General features: G+C 43.0%; 2 protein-coding genes across 3 annotated transcripts in view; one reads left to right on the top strand and one right to left on the bottom strand.

The window, feature by feature from the left end:
• The window catches only part of LOC146448360 (mediator of RNA polymerase II transcription subunit 9-like), a 35,313-nt gene that overhangs the window by 4,902 nt on the left and 9,261 nt on the right, over positions 1 to 21,150 (top strand). The window lies entirely within an intron of this gene.
• Positions 23 to 19,074, bottom strand: LOC146448361 (sacsin-like). 2 transcript variants are annotated; one of them, XM_085102646.1, is made up of 5 exons: positions 18,941 to 19,074; positions 17,467 to 17,602; positions 15,681 to 15,769; positions 14,525 to 14,789; positions 23 to 14,202 (listed from the first exon to the last, which is right to left on the bottom strand). In XM_085102646.1, exons 2-5 carry the CDS (start codon positions 17,492 to 17,494, stop codon positions 1,394 to 1,396), a joined length of 13,191 nt encoding a protein of 4,396 aa, XP_084958772.1. In that variant the 5' UTR covers positions 17,495 to 17,602; positions 18,941 to 19,074; the 3' UTR covers positions 23 to 1,393. The 2 variants fall into 2 exon arrangements, with proteins under 2 accessions (XP_084958772.1, XP_084958773.1); XM_085102647.1 differs by having other exon boundaries at positions 17,467 to 17,599; positions 18,941 to 19,071.

Consider the following 21,150-nt stretch of genomic DNA (forward strand, 5'->3'; position numbering starts at 1 on the left):
TTACATCACAGGAGAACAAACAAACAGCTTACTAATTTTATTATGACCATAATTTCAAGCTTGTAACGCAAATAGTAATGTATGTTTATTTATAGTAACCTTTCCTTTACTAACATCCTTCTGATTCTAATCAAACAAGTATAAACTAAACAGCACCTATTCTTAGAAAAGCGAAAAATTATATTAAATATCTACGGAACAAAACACTTCGATCATTGATTTTTGTGTAGTAACCTCCCAAAAAGTAAAATAACTTTCTTCTCAGTGAAAAGTAATCCTTTTTTCTTAGTTTTGGAAGCTAATATAACAAAGAATAAAACTACAAGTAAAAATCGTGTGGTTTTCTATCAACGTCCACACGAACTAAGAGAAAAATAAACTGGCAAACAAATACTCTGCTCTTGGTATTGAGTTTGTATCTTTTCATCTCAAAGGACATCCAAGTCTTCTTCATTGAAGCAATCTTCAACATATTCTAAGGTCTATGGCTCCTTGCCTTGGAAAAAACTGTAGTTTGCACTATCGTATCATAAAATAACAATCAACGTGTCGCTTGACGGATAGCCTCGTTCCCTAGGGCGTTAATTACGGGTTTACAAAGTGAACCGCTTTTAAGGGGTGTTAACTGAAAAATCAGTGACTGACTGAGCGAAAGGCCATCAATGCTAGTGTTTGCCAGATCAATTCAGTCCGGCTCTTAGTGACCCAACGTTACTACTGACACAGAAGAATAACTAATGTTGTATTCTTAGCTGATACTAATTCAACATCTGAAACACATTTCGGATTGTTCTCCTTTCTACGTTGTGCTACTGACTACAAAATATCACAAAAAACTTGGCAGTTACTTTTTAAGTCACATCCAGTCGCGAAAACAGTTGGAGTTTGCCCACGACAGAAACTCAGCTCCATCATTTTACTTAGGTATTTGTACGAATGATGGACCTTCAGCAACCTTATGTCCCTAACGTTAGGTTTGCAAACATCCATGTTTTCCCTAATCATGGAAAGTTCCTCTACAATACTACCTTACTATAAAATGCAAAAAAATAATCTCTATTATGTTACATGTAAGTGACGAACAAGTCACACAAACCACGAGGAATTTAGTTTATCCCCTAACGGAACAAGAATAAACGTTAAAAACTATTCCAAAATTCCTTAACGATCTGAATTTTGCAAACGGAGAGTGCAAGCAAGTTCGCTTCGTAATGCAGTCTTTGACCAATTGTGCCCAATATGTGTGGCCACTCATTTGGTTTCATTGGGCTAAATAATGAGCTACAGATCTCCAACGGAATTAACCTTGTGGGAATTTACGTTTCATTTAAAATGTGGAGAAACAGGATTTCTCAATGAGATGGTAACCAACCCAGGGATAATGCGACGTCAGTTACAGTCCTAAGCACTGTTTAAGTCTGGTCAACAAGTCAGTGGCTGCTGTGAATGCCTCTTGGGCTTGCTGGGAATCTTGGAACACCTCCTTTGGGGTTCTCGCTGGCACGTGTTTGTTAGGATAACGGGTGGTATCGTAGTAGCTGGCCAATGGTGCCACCAGGGATGTCACAGCCGGGCCTCCTGGCAGTGAAGAGAGATCATTAGCCAACTTCACCAAGTCGTGACTACAGAGCTGACTGTCGGCGACTCCCGAGAGTGCATAAAGTGCTGCTTTGAGAGCCTTCTCTGCGACTTGATGACACTGGAAACACACGAGGTAGTACAGCGGATCTCGGGCAGTCAAAAGATGTTTAACGGAACGAAGATCCTCTTTACTTTGATCCATCCAAATCTTGGACAAACGTGTATTGGGTCCCGTATAACGTCTTCTGGATGATGACGCAAAACCCGTGAACCTTGGGTTGTACCGACGGAAATTCTCGTAGCTTGAGCGCTGTCGTCGACCTCTTTCATGCCAGCGTCTAAAGAAGTCGGAGAAATCTGGCTGTTCCCTCGCAGAGTCATGTTCACGGTTTACAGATCCACCTTTGGATAACCTCTCCACTTCGTTTTGGATAAACTTCATGACTTCGTTTGCAATGTCTTGCATGTCCATGTTCTTGTCTGGGTGCCAACGGAGGTAGAGGCGTTTGATCGCCTTTCTTCTTTTGTCCTCGGGAAGCTTCCAGATTTCAGTCAAAGCTTTACGCACTTCTTTTATAGCGTCTTCCAACTTTCTAGGCTTGGGAGGTTCGGCAGCTCCTGCAGATGATGTTGACGGCCCTTCATTAGTTTGTCCACTTTGTCCAGCGCCTCCTTTGTATGGCACACGTTCCATTGACTCTGAAACAGGCTCGTCTTCCACTGAATTTTCCTCCTCGGGATTTTGTTGCGGTCGCCTGATCTTGTAGAGGTCTAAGACATCCACTTCTTTCTTCTCGCGGCCAATATCTATCATGTATCTGCTGAGAAGGTTGTTTTCTCCTTTTTGCTTCCTCTTTGTCCTGTCCTTTTTTTGTTTGCTGGGCTGTGATGTTTTCAGTCGATGCAGAATCTTTGCATATATGTACTTGGGTTCTTCGTCAGTAGAGTCTTCTCTTTCAAAGGCAACAAACTCTCCTTGTCGAAAATAGAAATCTCCGTACTGCACAAGGAGGTAGTGGAGCTCTTCGGGAAATTCTGAGCCAAGTTCGGGCTCCAGGCGCTGTGCGTCACCTTCTTCGTGGTCTTCCGTCACCCCAGCGTCGTCAAGTACGGAAGAAATGTCATCAGGGGATTTGCATTGTAGAATCTCTGCCAGATGTAACCAGCTTTCTTCGCTGATATGACATCCCGTCAGATAATATATTTCTCTACAGATAACTCTGCATGCTTTACTGGACTCTACACCATGTTGAATGTATATGTGCTTTGTACCATTTTCCTGCCCTACAAAGCAACCAGAGTACTTTGGTCGTCGGCTTTTTGGAATAGGTGTATTTGATCCATTGTCAATTAACACTGTGGACAACGTTTCCATGCAACTGATGCGTAGACCCTTTTGAAAGCTATGAACCTTGTTGCGGACATCTTCTGTGAGTTTGGCTTTTTCATACTGAGACTTCAGGATTCTCAAAATTCCGTTGACAAGTTGCTGCGAATACAGTATGTGACGCAGGCGAACTGTAGCCTGGCATTTCTGCTCTACATCGGCTCTGCATCTCTTTTCTCTACATTCAGGATGAAGTTCTTCTCTTACCAGTGTTCCCAAGGATTGGATCCTCAAGTGGCCTGGCAAAAGCTCGACAATTTGCGGTGGTTGCGCAAAGGATAAGTTATATTTTTTCAGTTCATCTAGGAACTCAAACATGGAATCTGACAACCGAGACTTGTATTGAGAAGAGTCAAACAACACCAGGTCTGTTGAACGTCTAAGAGCCTGATCACTGTTTGATAGGTACAGAGTGTCGACCTCAGCCAAGGGGTTTTCGTACTGTTTATCTCCATGTCGTTCCTTTAAAGCGAACAAACTAGAAAAAAGTCCAAACACAGCTTGTTTTGCTAGCCTCATCTCATTGACGTGCATCTTCTCGTCTCCGCATGACTCTCGAAGACGACTCAAAAGTTTGGCAAATTGCACAGGCGTTGCTTTCTCCATAGCTCCAAGTCGTTTGAACAAGTGCTCAAAAGTCCCGTATTCTCGAGGGACTCTGTACAGAAAAGGCGGCAGCTCTTCATCGAGTTCATAGGCTAACTGGTCACAACGGACGAACACACGGCCACCCTCGACAAGAATGCAGGAAATGGGAGAAAGAAGTTGTGCCATTGTATCACAAATCTTTGAACAAGACTCAAAATTATCACTACTCGTGCAATCACTCGCTTGTGTGAGAAACGTGTACACTTCAATCATTATTTGACTCAGCAATCGGCGTCTTGGTTCTGGTGTCTCGCGATCTGCACGCTTGGAGACCTGCTTCGAAAGATTTATTACGTTGTCAATGACCTGATCCAAGGAGGGCTTTTGGAGAACCTGCAACTTTGCTAACTTTGAAGACTTTGGGTCTGGAACAGCCCAGGAAGGCAGAAGGGACGCAGTTGTCCATACCAGTTTCTCTTCAGTGTTTGGGACTGAATCCTTAAATTGCGCAAATGGAGGAAGTTGCTCCTGACTTCCACTCTCAACCAAATGTTGTTTGTGAAGGTGAATTAGCTCATCACTTGCCCTTTGCGAAGCCACAAACTTGATCGTAGAGAGGTTACACAGATATTTTTCATCATGCAGGGGCTTTTCTTTCAGAAGGTGTTTAACAAGTACCTTGGATTTCTTTTCCAAGCCAGGGCGACTTGACTTGTTTGCGTGCGCGGCTTGTGTGGCCACCTCGTTCGCAAAAGTTATGAACTGATCTTTGCTGACGTCTTGTTTCAGTCCAATTTCACGAAGAAGATCCAACCAGCCAGAGCTCTCGTCAAAAGGCATTGGTGGCTTTAACTCTGCGGGTAGCATCACTGCAAAAACGTTCACGCCTGGGTCATAAAAATGCGAAGCCGTGCGAGGTGTTCCAGAGGCATCTGGAATGAATGCCAGACTACTCAGAGCGTTAATTATTCTGGGACGTTGACTCTCATTGCTGTAGACTCTTAGTAGAGATCGTCTAACGTACTCAAGGTGAAGCATTCGGGTTGATTGCGTGAGGATTGGAAACTTTGGAAAAATGAAGTTGATGTAACAGTCCGTGTGGCTTTTGTCCCCGGCACCTAAAAGCTCCTTGTACAGACGGTCCAACTTGGGTTCAGGTGCCAAGAACACACAGTTGTTTCCAGTCATCCAGACATCCGACTCGTCCGTTGGTAGACCTGTTGGGACGACATAAATTGATGGAACATTCTCAAGGGGGACAAAGGTTCCACGAAACGTTTTGAAGAATGGCAGTCGTTTTACAGTTGAAGAAGACACACCGTCCCGTTTCAAAGAATTAGCATCTTCTTGAAGGAACTGCAATATCGAGATCATTTCATTTTCAGAAAGGCTACCAGAGATGTCTGTTTCTTTCATCAGGTGGTCCAACACTTTCAGTATGTCTTGTGTGGAGTTGGGCTGCGACAGACATGGTTTGAGAATGAGAGATACATTCCATCTACCATCATTGCTAATGAGCTTGTCATCAACCTCGTGACATTTGAGTTTTCGTAACAGCTTGACAACGTTTCTTTGGCCGGACGACCATGACTCTGAGGTGGTCAAGTCAAGAATTGCCTTTCCTTTGGAAATTGGAGCTAGCATTCCTGATTGAGTAGGTAGGATCGGCCATCTATTCAAGGGCTCAAGAGAAAACGTCTTCGAGTCTTTATCGTGGGTTTTGACGATAAACTCCCACAGTAGCTGTAACCACTTCTTCGAAGGGCCTTCATTCACATCCCATGGGATGAGGTTGCTTGTTTCACACCAACTGGCATTTTCAGTACTTGGTAGGAGCGATGCGAGAGCGGGGATGTCAAATTTTTTGAGCACCCGTTGATTCGTGGCAAAGACTTCTTTCTCAATGTCAAGTAAAGACATAGCAAGTGTGTGGTGGATAAATAGAGAACCTTTTTTTGGAACCAGCTCAGCAAAACGGCTCAGGAACACTGGGTTCTCTTCCTGAAAACGCCTAAGTACCCCATCTTCAGTCAGTAGCAAAGGCAATCCAAACATGTCTGATGCAAACTTGGGAGCCTTCATGCAGTAACTCAGAATACAAAGTACTCCCACCACTGAGTTAAGTGCTGTTTCTTTAACAGGAGAAGGTAGTTTACCGATGTTAGTCCGACCTGTTTTGAGAAACTGGAGCATTACCTCAGGGGTAATTTGCCTTACACTTGTGCCTGCCTTCTTGAAGTCTTGAAAAAGTTGATGGGACGAATACAGGAGCTTAAAGCCAATTTGCAGGAACATGTTACGGCGTTTTACATCAATGTCGGCTGTCATTGGCATGGTGTTGAAAAATCCTTGTGAGGGAGTTATCCAAAAACACCGAGTCACTTCTTCACGGCCAATTTCGCCTGAAGTTTGACTTGCAGCCTGGCTGTTTTCCAGAGCTTCATAGGACGACTTCTTTACCATCGGTAGTAACTTCTCATCTTGGTTACAAATCTTCCGAAATATTGACTCAGCCAAAATGGTCCACTGGTGATCCATTGATTCGAAATGCGGGAAGAGGTCGTGATACCATCGCATTCCTTCATGGCAGGAGTACCCTCTGGAGAAGCAACCTACAGTATCATCTTTCAATCCAGGCAAGAAATCTCGTGCAACCAACATCAGTGAGACGTACGCTTGAGCTAACACTGTCGTCTTCATGAATTGATTCCACGTACTCCCAAATCCTTTATCATTCTCGTCGCGCCACAAGTTTCGTCGTGCAGAATCGAGGTAGAAATGACCATTGACATGGAAAGGAAGACCTGTATTTATAGGTAATGGCAAAAAACAAAAGGCCTTATGTTTAGGCACTTTCCTGGCTCTGTAACTGGTTGATGGATATTTGAACTGCTCTGACACCTTTGCCGCTATGCCACCGCGAGGTAGCAAACCGTAGTGTTGACCATCTGGAATCTCCTCCTCTTTATCGCTGGGCTTCAGACCAACGCACTGATGAATGAGCCATTTCTCTTCTCGAATGGTGTCTCGAACTATTAGCGGGTATGTAATTCCGAACCAATCAATTTCATTTGTGCCCACTGCCTTGGAGTTTTTGATGTGATCTGAAAGTTGCTTCCGCTGTAAAGCATTTTCATCAGTTAGCTCTGCAGAAACCGAGTATATCGCTTTCACTTCTCCGTCTTCAATTTGAGAGAGCGAGATTTTTTTCAAATGGTTTAGAAACAAGAGGATTTCTTTCGCTTCAGCAGTGAACATGTTCATGAAAGATGTCATTTGTTGGTGGGAGACTTGCTCTTCTGATATTAATGACTCCATGCCCATTTTTTGGCCTCTAAGAGGGAATCGGAACATTGTTGCAGATGCTAAATCGAAATGTTTCTCAAGATAACAAGGAAATATGTCCCTATAGTCGGATCGCTCTTCTTTTGTTATTGGTCCAATAAGACGCCCAGGACTTCCTTTTGTCGCACCAGGAGCATAGCGACAGTGAGGATCAAGGATACAAAGCGTGTCTCCATTGGAGATAAAGCTTGGACAGTCGGTGAGGTGGTACACTGCGTTAAAACCAATTCCATACTGTCCTGTTTTTGTTGGATCTTCCGTTTTGCTTCCAATTCCTAGCCTCTGTATGCCTTCCAAATCCTTTTCTGAGAATGGCCTGTTGTTGTATACACACAATGCAGGACCTTGCAGTTCATTCCAGTTCTTGCTTAAAAGTCGCTCTGTGGGATGGTTGCGAGGATCATAAATGAAGTGTATCTCACTTGCACCTGCATCGTCGGCGTTTTGGACAAGCTCCTTGAGGATCCCAACGTCACAAGGGTACGCTTTCAAAATGCCCTTCAAACGATCAGTAAGCTCCTCTCGCTGGCCAAATTCTTTTCCAATTGGACGTGATATTCTAGCCAATTTCTTCTCACGAATGTCGACCGCTCCCATCCTGTATGCAAGATCGATGGGAACGTGCTTGTGAACGTAAGGGGTATCACCTGGTGAAGTCACCCATGGTGCATCATTAATGGCCAACTCTTTAGCTGGATGAAGAACCTGGTTATGGTCCGGTAAAGGAATCATACCATTCTCCTTTTGCAGGACCTCTTCTGGAACCTCTATAAGGTCTTCGATTAAAGATCGGGCAACTTTAAACTCCGAAGCAGATAAACTATTCTTGGGCTTCTCTCTGCTGAGCTTGTACAAAGCACAGACGATGTCTTTTGTCTCGAAAGTTGCCCGTACACCTGTGGCCTGGAGAAGGCGGTGGTATTTGTCGGCGAGACTCTTTGGTACTTCGTAAAGGTACGGTTCACTAGTTCCTTTCCACGTGAAAGCGAGCTGAGATGATGAAACAAATTTTTCTTGGACTAATACCCAGGATCTGTTGCCCAACTCTTCTATAATACTCTCACAACCATGTCTTAGAAGAAGGTCTTGAAGATAGCTATATATACTTGCGGCAACATCTTTCAAATACTGGCCTTCAAGAGTGGAGTGCACTGTAGCTTGAATTGCCTGGTCCAACTGAGCAAGAGCGTCTTGGACTGTTGGCTTTCGATCGTTAAACCCAAAAAGATTACGTGTTCCTTCGCTGAGTTTTCCACAGCCACGGCTATCACTTTCATCAAGGATTGGCCTAGATGACCCTGCGACCAACCTATATTCTTCCCCGTACATTTCCTCTGCCGACAGCATACTGATACCATTGTTGCAAACGTTGGACCCTTTCCATGGCATAGTGTAATTTGCTGGTTTCTTTAGGACCGGAAACATGCCGATTCTTCTAAGTTCTGCCTTTTTTGCTTCTGAAGGGGTCGCAAGTTTGACGAGATAATCATTCATATACTTGACAAGACACTGAACTCTTTTGCGAGCATCTTCTGCAGCGTTTCGTCTGTAGATCATTGGCACGGTCTTTGCTCTCTCCAACAGAGTGTCCCAATCAAGGATGTCTGATACCATGCCCAGGTTTTGCAGCAGTAGGAGGCGCTCTTTGGTGCGATAGCACTTTCCAACCGGGAATCGCTGGTCATCAGGCGTAAACAGACCTGCGGCTGCGCCATTGGGATTTATAAGTTCTTTCGGAGATGCTAAATCGTCAGGTCCTGGACCACAAGGGATACAACGATTGTTTGAAAGCAAGGACTTGTAGAGATCAGATTGATGACTTGAATGTCCTCTCAGGCACTCGTCGATCAAATAACAGACAATGGCATCTCGTAAATTACCAGGAATCTTGACGATGTTTGGAAAAAAGACCTCGCTTAGAAACTTCTCTTGCGTCATTGTTCGCGCTTTGATGATCTCCATGCATTTAGCCTGTTCGAATCCTTTCTTTGCAAAGTTAGGCAGTTTCACCACTTTGTAATCAAGCAGTTCCAGGACGGTTTCGCTCTTAGGAAGCTTTTGCAATTTTGTATCTTGAAATATGCACTTGGTAACAGGAAGCCACTCTTCCCCCACATGCACCAATGGAAGATCTGAGTTGGCGATTCTTTGATAAACGCTATTGATTAGTGTTGTCCAGGCGGATGATTTTAGTGTCTCCGGATTTGGCCAAAGCGAGAAACTTCCGTACGATGGAATCTTTCCTTTCTTTTGCATGAGCATCATGTCTTCTAGAAGCTGAATGTAAGACTGAGATAACGCGTCCTCCATGAGGCTTCTGTTCCATCGGACTTCTAATGGCTGGAAACCCCCATGTTCAGCTGTGGTACTTTCCCAGATTCCTCGGCGATTTGACGTGACTGCAAAATACCCGTTCACATGCACCGGTAACCCAGTTGGAATGGACAGTGGTAAGAAACAAAACAACTCGCCATGAACAGCCTCTGGGTTTAACAAGCCTTCTTCGTTGCTCCGGGAGGAAATTCTTCCTGCTATTCCAGCGGCAGACAAGAGGCCCTGTTTCTTGCCTTCTTTGCTTGTTGCAAGTTGAAAGGAATCGCCAGTTCCCAGACAGGACGCAATGAGCCAGGAGCAGCTTGCCTGACTCCCACTGTTCATCTTCGAGGAAATGGTTACAAACTCCGACCTTTTCGGGTAAGTGGTTTTGTTTGGGATACTGCGTTGTTCAGTTGCTTGCCTTGTCCAAGTCGCACACGATTCGAGAAATGTAGGTTCTTTCCCAGATTTCGTTCCTGGTTGAAAAACGTTCACTGCTTCTCTTCTGACCTCAAAAAGAACTCTAGGCGTTCTTGGATCGACAGAGCTCTTTTCCACCTCCAGGAAAGCTACCTTTGTAACATTTTGGGCAAACAAAAGCAGGCTTGACGAAGATTCTTGAAAAGCCCGTACGAGGCGTTGAATCTCTCCCTGAGTGTAAATCTTATCACTAATTTCTCCTTGTTTTGTTCGGAAGGGAAATCTGAACAAAGTTCCTTGAAAATGGAAATCGCCTGAACCTCTGGGTAAGTTAGCGTCACAGCCAAACAGGCCGTTGTAAGGTGCAAACTGATCGGGAAAATACATTAAATTGGCTGGATTAACTGAAAGGTCAAGTTTGATTCCAGGCTTTGAAGGATTCGATATATGCGCTTGAAGGTGGGTTGTGTGTGGATCAAAGAACACTGCATAACTTCTGCTGATGAAACTCGGCACATCTGTGAAGTGGTAAACAGAGCTGAAACCAAGTCCAAAGCGGCCTATCTTCTCAAGGTCTTCCTTCTTGGTTGCACCGGCTAACTTCGATATATTTTTAAAATCGTCGTCTGTGAAGACTGCATTGTTATACACCAACAAGGCAGGCCCTTGACAATCCACCATACCATGCGCCAGTAGCCCTTCTGTTCGATGATTTCGCCAGTCAAGAACAAATTGTACCTCGGTTGCTCCAGCATCATCTGCATTCTGAACAAGCTCTCTGAAAACGCCAACCCCTTCCTTGTACTCATTCAAAATATTTTTAAGCCTTGTGGTTATTGGCTCGTGAGGACCTGTCTGTTCAATTCCAAGCGCCTCTGCACATGTGACGCGCGTGCTAATAGGTGGAACACCTAAAAGTTCAGCAACTTTCGGGGAAATTGTGTCATGGATCATGGGAAATTGGCTTGTTAGTGGAAGTTCCGTCCCTCCTTTCTTTAACCAAGTCGCATCACAGAAGGTGCACTCACTACAAGGAAGCAACTTCAATGTTTTATCCCAGGTCATAACGGGCACTAGTAGCTTTTGCCGAAGTTCGGGACTCAGCGGTTTGTCTTCTCTTACTATCCATTGGAGTATGTCACAAGAAAGTTTCCGGTCGCCAGCTACATCCTCTACCACTGCACCCCTTGTGTCGTACTTTTCTTTGATCATTTCGAGGACACCCAACAGGTCTGATTCACCAAACGTATCGCGAACACCACAGCGTTCAAGAAACAGACGGAGGACGTGAAAATCCTCTGGAACTGTGTAAAAGTAAGGTTTCACATTTATACTGCAGGGGAGGGAAAACGCTATCTTGGATGGTGATGTAAATCCGTCGCCGTGCCAAATCCACGCCGGAAAACTTGCATCATTAGCAATCATTCTAGTTATTAAGTCAGCGTTCTTTGCTGCCTCTTGATAGATATCTTTCAACATCGCTTGAAAATGGTACCTTTCATTTCCGTTCATGGCGTTCAGTGATGCAGAGCATGCGGAGCGAAGTTGTTCGAGAAGATGTTGGACAGGAGTGGTCTTGTTCCAACCAAAAACTGTTTCAAGTGCATGACCGCAGGGTTTCCAAACAAGCGGCACCGTTGCTCCTACCAGATTTGCTTTAGATTGGCTCATTATGTCACGCGGACTGAAGAAACGTTCTCTTCCCGAGAACCAAGGCATGACACTTGGATACGAAGGAGGACGATCCTCCTTTCGTCGGACCCATCTTTCGTTCATCAGCCCCTGAAGTACTGTCCAATCCGACTTGAGTAAGGAAGGGTTTTGATCAAGGAACTCTAGCAGTGCTGTTGCCTTACGCGATGCAACACCATCAACGGAATTGTGCAGTGTTTTGGCAACTTGCAAAATGTCTTGGGTGTTTGGGGTACTCCTCATTCCGAGTTGCCGTAGTCTTTGGAGAATGTCATCTTTGACAAAGTTGTCATGTGGGAACTTGTTGGTATCGCCTTCAAAAAGTCGGTTTAAAATACGCTGCTGTGGATCAAGCACTTCACAGGGCGTAACCAGGATGTTACTCTGAGTGAGGACAAAGCGAAGCTGACTTACTGATGAACGAAAGGAGCTGTCTTGCATGTAGTTGTACTGTCTGAGAACCCAGCACATCAATGTGGAGATTTGTTGGTGACTGAAGAAACCGTTCGTTATACCACCAAAGACAATTGAAGTTAAGAAGGTTGTTGGAATCATCGGTGAGATTCCAAGACGTTGTAATAGGGCATTTGATTGAAGATCCTTCAGCAATATGACGCTGGCGGCGTTAGGCATCGGCAAACACTCAGGAAGCTGAAAACCATATGGGGCGACTGTACGGGATTGAAATCCATCCTTCACAGCAAGAAAGGATCTCCCATCAGCTGCGTCAAAAATGGGCAGATAGTGAAGAAAGCATATCTGCTCAGTGTTGAAAGATGTCGACGAAAGAAACCCCCGCAGCGCTTGTTTTTCCTCTGTGGAACAGCATGCTGAAACCATCCGAACACAGGTGTCTTTACCAAGCACTTGTAAGACTTTCAGGACACCATGAGGATCTGGAGAGGCAACATATTTGTGCAGAGCGGTGTGATTTAGGTATGGTGGGAGGTTCTCCACAACGATGCACCCAATTTTCTTAAGTAAAGACACAACATGAGGTGGTAAAGATAGACCTTGCTGGTGCTGCCTGATAGCTAAACTCGATGCTCTTAGCTTAACCATCGTACGACTTCTGGAGCTAGTATGAGGAATCAGAGGCAAGTCTTCAAAAAGTGACAGATCGTTAGAGAAATCTCTTTGGAGCCATTCCCATACCAACTTCAACCAGGGCTCGGGCGGGTGGCCATTTTGTCCCGGATTCCAGCAAACCAAATGGTTGGTACCAGACCATTCAGTTGGGAGCATCTGTCTCACAAGCTTTAGCGCAATGGTTTGGCTGACTTTGATGAGTTGTATCGGAAGCATTGTGTGGAAGTTGTTCAAATCAGGAGCAGCATTTGACAAATATTTCACCCCAGGAGAAAGAATGCTGTCGTCCAGGAATTTGCTATCCATGTTGTAAAAGAGAGAACGTGAATACCTTGGTGATGAAACATACACAGCAGCGCTCGGTTCTCTACTGTACTGAAGTGAGCGGAACTCAGAAAAGCTTCCATTTGCCAGGGGAAGGAGAGGAACACCCTGAAAATCATTCAGGTTCTTGTCCTGTAGAACGTACTCAAGCAAATTAAGTTTCTTTGTTCTTGGAATATTCGTTATATTCCAGGATCCCTTCTGTTTCTTCTTGAGAAGGCTTCTTAACTGTGCAGGCGTGATGTTATTTGTAGTCCACGACATGGAATCACTGGCGTTTAGAACGTGATTGGGAAGAGTCACAACGGCTTCATTTGCTTGAGTGAGTGTTTCCAAAACCACATTTCTAACTTCGTTGGAGGCTGTTATTCTGTCAAGGTAAGCTTCCTGAGGTCTAATCCACTTGCCACCAGCTGCCGGGGTCCAGAAGACGTTCTGTGTCATCAAATTTGAAAACATAGGTTTCAGCATCTTTTTCCAGTGTTTCTGCACCTCTGGAATGGTTGGCCAGGATAGGTACACCAATTGTGCTTTTGTTGATGAATCACCTGCTTCTTTCATTTGTTTATCCACCAGATTGAGAAGCATGGACGCGTAAGCTTGACTTCCAACTCGTTCTGACAACAGAACATTCCACTCAGCTGTTAGATCATTCTGACAGTCCAATCCAGGCCATTTGAGCCCACGTCGGTTGTCGGTTAACCCAAAGTAGCCATGAACGTGAACTGGAAATCCAGTTCTAGCGTCTGCATCAGGCGGAAGAGGTAAGAAACAGAAGATTCTTCCTCCAGTTGACGAAAGAGTTTGACGATCTGAAGCATTCAATGGTGTAGCAATTCCAACCCATGGAAGGAGGCCTAGTTCTGACGACAAGTGTTTGAGACGTGAATCTCGAGCGTCAATCTGATGGAAAACAAGCCACTTGTGTTTCACCAGGGAGCCTCGTTCATCCAACTCTTCCACAGATAAGGGCAGGGAGAGTGTTGTGTTTGTGACACGCCCTTCGCTTAACAGCTTCACTTGCGTCAGAAGGGATTTCTTCTTTTGTCGAATCTCTTGTCGACAGCTGTCGCTCAATCTCACGGTAAATAAATGCCTTCTAATGTTGCTTTCATTTACTTCAAACAGAGTTATTTCTTCGATGTTCTTCAAGAAAAGGAGAATGACGGAGGCTTCCTTTCTGAGTGCATCAAATAGGTGTCGAACTTTCTCGGGGGTGTAATTTGTTTTCGATAAATCGGATGGCTCTCTTCTTAGCGGAAAGCGGAACAGAGTTCCGTTATAGAATTGCGTTGATATCTTGCAGTCCAGGACGTCCTCATACGGCATGAACTGGTCTCGGCATTGTTGAAGAAGCGGGTCTTCCAAAGAAAACTGTCGTCCTGTTTCACTTCTTCCAAAGTGTGTCTCGTGTGGATCAAGGAATGCTATAGCGTCTCCACTTACAATACTTGGGAGATCTAAACGTATGATGAAAAAGGTGTTGCTTAGTATGAAGTGGAGTGTACCTCTCTTTGGGCCTTTTTACTCCCTTGTTAGTGCCGCGGCTCCAGACTATAAGAAACATTTAAACAGTTATTCTAAGAAGCTTCACAATTTTCGAACACAATTACTCAAGACAGATAAGGCTTCCCCCTTCACATATTACCCTTCCGATGAGTACTACACTAGAGGAGCAAAAACCTACTTTAAAACCTATGGAAAGCCCTAAAAAGTAGTTGTTTAAAATAAAGGTTTACGTTCTCCTAAGCTTACGTTCAGTTTCTCCATGATTCCACTTACCAGTCACATGATAAACGGAATTGAAGCCTATTCCAAAACGCCCCACTTTCAAGGGATCGTCCTTCTTACTGCTTTGCATAAGTTTTTCCAGGTTTTCCCAGTCGCTGTCTTTGAAAAGAGCATCGTTTTGCGCGTACAAAGCAGGGCCCTGGAACTTAGCCAGACTGGGCTCGCACAGGGAGTTCCTTCCGTAGAAGTCTGGGCGCGAATCCAGAAGGAAGGAGACCTTTGTGGCTTCGGCATCGTCTGCATTTTGAATGATTTCCTAACAAGGGAAATAATACAAGGTACGTTAGTCCACGTGTTACTGTCGATTCAGCCTGGCTCAGGACAGTATTAAACACAGATCTAAAGAAGATAAGCAGGACAAGCGTCGTACGAAGTGACGCAGCTTCATTTCGTTGCATTTTACACCCAAAACGTGTCTCATAGTACATTTATCTTAAGCCGTTTTGGACATTTGATAGACAACAACTACTTTAACTACCTCTTACAATTTCTGCAACTTTGGACTGGCATGTAATTCAACAAGGAATTTAAGCCGGAAAACTTCATAATTGTCTTACTGAATCGTTTTGAACGCAATAATTGCACATGGAAATGGGTCAGTAGTAGTTGTATGTGATTCACGTTCGTTCACTGTGTTTTAGTCTTTTTAATCTCCTGAGACCGCAGTAATTGGCATGCGCTGTTGTGGTGTCCCTGCTTTGGTAATAGTTGTTACCCCCTGTTTTCTTGTATTTTTTGTGTGTCTATGACTATTAGGCGAAGCAAATAAAATAAATAAATAAAAATAGAGATGCTTTTGTTTTTATACTCGCACGCCTGACAATACGACAAGTATTTTAGCGGAGTTCATGTCAATTATTATTAACATCATCTCTGTCATCTTTAAATACGTTACAGTCGTATTTTACAATTTGGTAGTAAGGGAGCTAAATAATCTACATCTCATGTGAAAAGAGGGAGTTTAGCTAACAGAGCCAACTCTCCACTCAACAACCTTCATTGAACCATAAAAAACTATGGAGTAAGATTTATCGACGGTTATAGGGCACAATCTGATTTAATTTTTTGCTTGAGAAATCATAAAATTGTTGACAGGTTTATCAGCAGGTTAAAAAAAGAAGGGATGAGCCCAGTAAACTTAACATACCTTCAAAATTTGTCCTCCATCTGGATATCGCTCAAGGATGCTTTTTAAAATGTGTGTGAGAGGTGGTCGCTTCTGACCATACGACTTTCCTGCCATGAACGAGAAAGGAAAAGGTTACTTCAAGCCTTGTACTTCTAATAACGGCGAAGAAAGAAATAATCGTAAAACTTCCAAAAGTAATTTTAAAATATTGAGAACAATTAAACAGCTTTACTGTTTTAGTGTTGCTCTCATTTAGCAGGGGCAGTCCACGGTTCATTTAGGTGGAGATCTGTTCAGAAGACCTTTATTGCCGCAGAAATTCAAATGTTTTTTCGGCAAAATGTCAGCCCAAAATTTTGTAACGCTGGAAAACTAACTCTTTGTTTTCGGAGGGGAAAATATCTTGATAAAAATGCGAAATAAGGTCAGCTAGCATTTTCGTTAAGCCAACAATGGCTCGTTAATTGGGGAAATGAAGTTCTGTTTCCTAAAACGTTCTGCAACTTAAATCTTCATCTCAACTGAGTATCATGTCTGAAGCATCCGAACAGATTAAACTGTATTAGCTTAGACAGATATGCCTTTAAAAGGGCACAAAACGATCTGGGAACATGCACAGGAGACATCATTTTAAGTATTTTTCTTAAATGTTATCGTTGGTTGAAGCAAACTTGTGACCATCTAAATTAGGAGCTCATCCAAATTTATGGAGCCATGTCCACAATTCAGTGAACGAACGATCCCAGTTAGAACCAGTTTATACTCCAATCCACCCCGAGAAAAAATGGAAAAAATCTTAGTACATCAACCCAACGAAATAAACGGAAGGAAGTAGTTTTCTAGTATTAATTTTCAGAAGATATTTTGCTGAAGAAAGCTGTAAATTTTCTTTGCGACTATAAATCCAAATTTTTTTTGAGGTCATCCAGGCAGATATCCACCAAAGTAGAACCGTTTGGTGCCTCTGTGAATTACGACATTAAAACGCAGAAATCAAAGTTTACTGAAAAAATCCTAGAAAACAGAAATAAATGAAAATGAAGAGTCCCAGTTAACGGAGTAAGCCAAACGTTGAACAAGACAGACATTGCATGCTTCCAAATTCATTTCCTCGTCAATTTCTCTGATATTAAGACGAGGGGATGTTTCCTCTAATGATAAATGAAATGGTGATTAAGTGTTGCTAAATGTTTTGGCTTTCAAGGAATATAAACTTTCTCGCCTATTTCTCGGGAAGGTATAGATAAGATCAATCGAAGAATGCGGCCAGAATGGTCTAGTATCATCGTTACTCATCCAGTTTTTGAACTTCAATTGAATATTTTAGCTTATTTCACTGTTTCTAGAGACACGTTCAAATCAAAAAAAGAATTTGTGTGCTGCTCCTGGTGAAGTTCACGAGCTGTCTTAAGCTCGCTTTAGTGAATCGAACATTTCAGTCGAGAGTTCAAAGTTTGATTGTCCGCAACGGCGGACATATCAGTTCAGCGACGAGTGCAATTTAAGTGCCAAAAGTTTCGGTAAATATAAACCCAGTAACTAGTCGAAAAGACAAGTAATACACTTTACTTTAAGATGAATGTCTTGAAGTCGAACAGAGCACTCATTTTATATATTGTTATATCATCACGGTAAAATCGAGCTTTGAAATTTAACTTCGACGCAAGTTGAAATAATCTCGAGTAAGAATTGTTATTGCTGTCATTTTATTGAACTATGATAAAAATAAAGAACCAAAGATATCAAGACACACAACTAACACTCTTTTTAACCGTGTACTTTAAGCATGACCACTGATACAAACCTTTCAGCTTTTTCTGAGACGCCATCATGTGTTCGGCATCTCCGGGTTCAAGCTGACACCGTTTACGGGCTGACAGAGAGTTTGACTTCCCCGTGTACAACAGAAAAATAAAGTTTACAGTCCAGATAAAGTTCTGCTGCAACAGATGAAAGACAGGGACGAGTTGAAGTTCGCAAGAAAAAGAAAACAAAATTGTTAATCGGGTTGGCACGCGACCAGTGCATTATTTACTAGCTCCTGGTATGTCATAATTGCTCAACTTACAGGCGGAAATAAGGAGATTATGGGTATGTGACCGGGGTTATATTTTTTAGTAAATACCAAGGCATAACCATTTGCAGCGTTTGGTAAAATTGCAGAATTAGTTGGCAGTGTGCTTTGGCTTATTGCCTAAAGTATCCTGGGAAGGTGTATCTTACGAATATGGCCGCAATAAAGTTGAATGTGATTGATTTATCAGAATCAAGCCCACAATCAGCACAATAGGAGCTCTAAACTGTAAAGCGTTAACAAATACCGCAGGCAACTGTACACACAAACACCTCTTTCAAATTGATAACAGTCCAGTTTATATCTTCTATCGTAAGGGGCTGAGCATTCTTAAATTCGCTTCGAAATACTGACTCTGGACAATGAACTGTATTGTCTCTATGCCTCAATAAACAAATAACCTTGAAGAAACATCTTTGCAGACATCCAAAGCCGACAGAAATTACTTTTAGTCTGGCGTGTTCGATACATTAAGAAACGAGATCATTTGTGCTTTAAGTTCAGACTAAAAGTTCGAATATTTTTGCCAGTGTAACATCGTTTTGGCTGAACCGGCAACGCCATAAAGGCGGAGGCAAGCCGCCATTTTCATTAAACATTTTACATATTTCGCGAAACATTGTCAGTCGCTCCGTGGGACAGCAGCTCAGTCTAATAACGATTATGCTAAGAAACGTTTTGGCCAGATATTTAGGATAACAGAAAGTTAACATTCAGTAAATAAGACTTACTGAAGTGGACAGTTTATAGAATGCTGATCAGTTTCGATCGGAGAAAACAACGGCGAAGAAGGTGTACTGAAGTTAAATCAACTTTATTAGTATAATCACTGAGCTTATGTCTTTGAAAAAAACCTGCGATTATTCTCGATTAGATCAGGCAGGCTCTTGAGTAATTGAAATCATAAAAATAATCGATCATTGGAATAAGCTTCAATCTGTTTGTCTACCTTGATGTGCTCTCGATACAAGGAAACGTTGTTCTGAAAATAGTTTACAGTATCACGGTATTAGAATCACTTGAAGCTTGTTTCTTTGCAGGGCTCGACAGCCGAATTGAACCCGGGTTAGCGTTCAGTTGTGCTAAATTGAATATCTTAGCTAGAATTTCACACTTTTGTTTCTACAAAAACGGGTCATAGATCTGGTTTTATCAAATTCCATGACGCCGGATTTGAACCAGGGTGAAGAAACAAGAATCTTACCCGAGCTCAGCTTACGCCCCGTCGGCCATATTCGCTTTTCGGCGGCTGTTTGTCCTCTGATTTCCTTCACGTTTTGACTTCTGAGAACCGATCGACTTTGTAGCAAGAAAGCAAGAAGTCGCTCTACTGCAACCTATTCTTAGAATGTGCTCTGATTCTTAGAAAACGACAGATTTTAAACCAATCATATCGCTTTTAAAAGCCCAATAGCTTGACCGGAAGAGAAAGCTAATTCTTGGAAAGCTCATTTACCATTCATGGAAAGTGGACAATGGGTTGTTTGTCTATTAATGTCATACTTGATCACATTCCAAACACTTTACCCACAACAGTGTTAAATCAATGTCATATTTACTTCACATTCTAACCCTTTTTTGCCCTCCACCATCGCTGTAAGCATTAGTCTTCTGCGCAGACTTTGTTTGTTTCGTCACGCAATGCTGAGGAGGAGTGTTGCGTGACGACACGGAAAACGGCTGCGCTGGAGACTATGTAATGCGGTAACTTTGCGGTAACGTTTTTTAAAATAGTTTTGCGTTTGTTTTTGTTTTTTTTGCCGGAAAATGACAACCTTTTGAGCGAATTAAGCCCGCAATTATACTGCCACAGTTACAGCCGGTCACGCAAGGTAAATGTTTAACAAATAGATTCCGTGCGATTCCGTTTTGCCGTGCGTCTGTACTCTGATAACGCACAGATGACGTCAAAACGTGGTGAGATCAAAGAAGTACGCTACGAGCCGCAGGCAAGTAGCGTGACTGATGTTCTTACCACGTTTTAACGTCCTCTGTGCGTTATCAGAGTACAGACCCACGGCAAAATGGAATCTTTTTGTTTTATACAATAACCAAGACATTTCAACAGATTTCGTGAGCGAACATCGCTTTGCCTGAGCTGAGTGAAAAACTTTCCAGCAAACTTTCAGACTACTACACACACGCAATTGTGATCCTCTAAATAAGTATAATCCAAAAAAATTTCACTAACAATTTTTTCAAAACTAACCTTTATTCCAGTAGGAATTTATGCCCCCAAAATATTACAGCATGTCACTAGTCGCTTCACTGCATGTCAGACTGTGATCGATTACTCGCCCTTGCCGGATTTCTATCGGCGACAAATTTAGGCAGGTATTTTCTTCTTTTCACGTCACCACAAAGTTCTGGTTTTTTTTTAACCTGGTTAATGTCACTCTCAACGGTTTTTGTCCAATTTTTAACCGGACAGTTTTCCTTTCTTGCGAAAACTTTCCTATCTTTGTCCGACACTCGCAAAAACAGTTAGACTGCAAGCAGTCCCTTTCTGGATAGTCGAGAGGTCGCGCGAAATAGCCGAGCGCGAAAAAACTGGAGCAAGCGAGCGGAGGGGAGCTTGGGGAGAGGCGTGAACGGAGGGGAAAGGAAAAGAAAGGGACTGCGCTCTTAGCTGTAACAGATGCGTTCAGGGTAACGCCGCCCACAATTCGTTAAACCCATTAAAAATCCAATTTACTGAATGACAGCTAATAAATAACAACTCAACGTTGTTATTCAATCACCAGAATATAGGAGCGAAGAGGAAGAATCGCCGAGCTTGGGCATTGATCCAAGCTTCTCTGAAAGGCCAAAATCTCTAGAAGTTGTGGTGCATTTAAATTTTTTTTCGAGGCCCAGAGTAAAAGAAATCGACGACACAAACGCCCGAAGTGTAATTAAGAACTTGCCGTACAGGACAACTGGAAAGCTGTTGTTAATATCATGTTTAAGCATCCTGCGGTGAATTCTGCCGACAAAGCTTGTTCCGCGGATGCGAAAATTACATTGTACTAGTTGACACCAATGTCTTTTAATAATTTTGGGATCTTGTCGAAGGCAACTGCTTTTAAACCAAAGTCATTTGACTGCAACTGGTCTTCGATAATACTGCGAAGCGGAACAACAACCACGATCGAAGCCGTGATGGCAAAGTTTTTCGCTATTTAATACAAAGCTTTGATATATAATGGATTTCCCAAAACCAGTGGGAAGAACGGCCATTACATCTTTTCCCGACAAGAGCGCTTCTACTGCTAGCTTCTGTCCCTCTTTGAGAACTAAGCCGCCGACTTGATCGCTTAAATTTACGAAGACATCACTGCTACTCACTTTCACGGCTGAAACCATTTACCTAGTGATCTGAAGTGTTAACATCAAACGTGTGAAGAAGTTAATTACACATCAAACTTGTTTGAC

This window comes from Pavona decussata, unplaced genomic scaffold, assembly GCF_977016875.1.
Source record: "Pavona decussata unplaced genomic scaffold, jaPavDecu1.1 SCAFFOLD_978, whole genome shotgun sequence".
NCBI lineage: Eukaryota > Metazoa > Cnidaria > Anthozoa > Scleractinia > Agariciidae > Pavona > Pavona decussata.

Bases quoted from the DNA above. Each gene is read 5' to 3' on its own strand.
- LOC146448361 (XM_085102646.1), bottom strand. From the start codon at position 17,494: ATGATGGCGTCTCAGAAAAAGCTGAAAG. The intron at 14,790-15,680 runs GTATGTTAAGTT...TTCCCTTGTTAG, and splicing joins ATGGAGGACAAATTTTGAAG to GAAATCATTCAAAATGCAGA. The intron at 14,203-14,524 runs GTAAGTGGAATC...TCATACGTTTAG, and splicing joins TTCCGTTTATCATGTGACTG to ATCTCCCAAGTATTGTAAGT.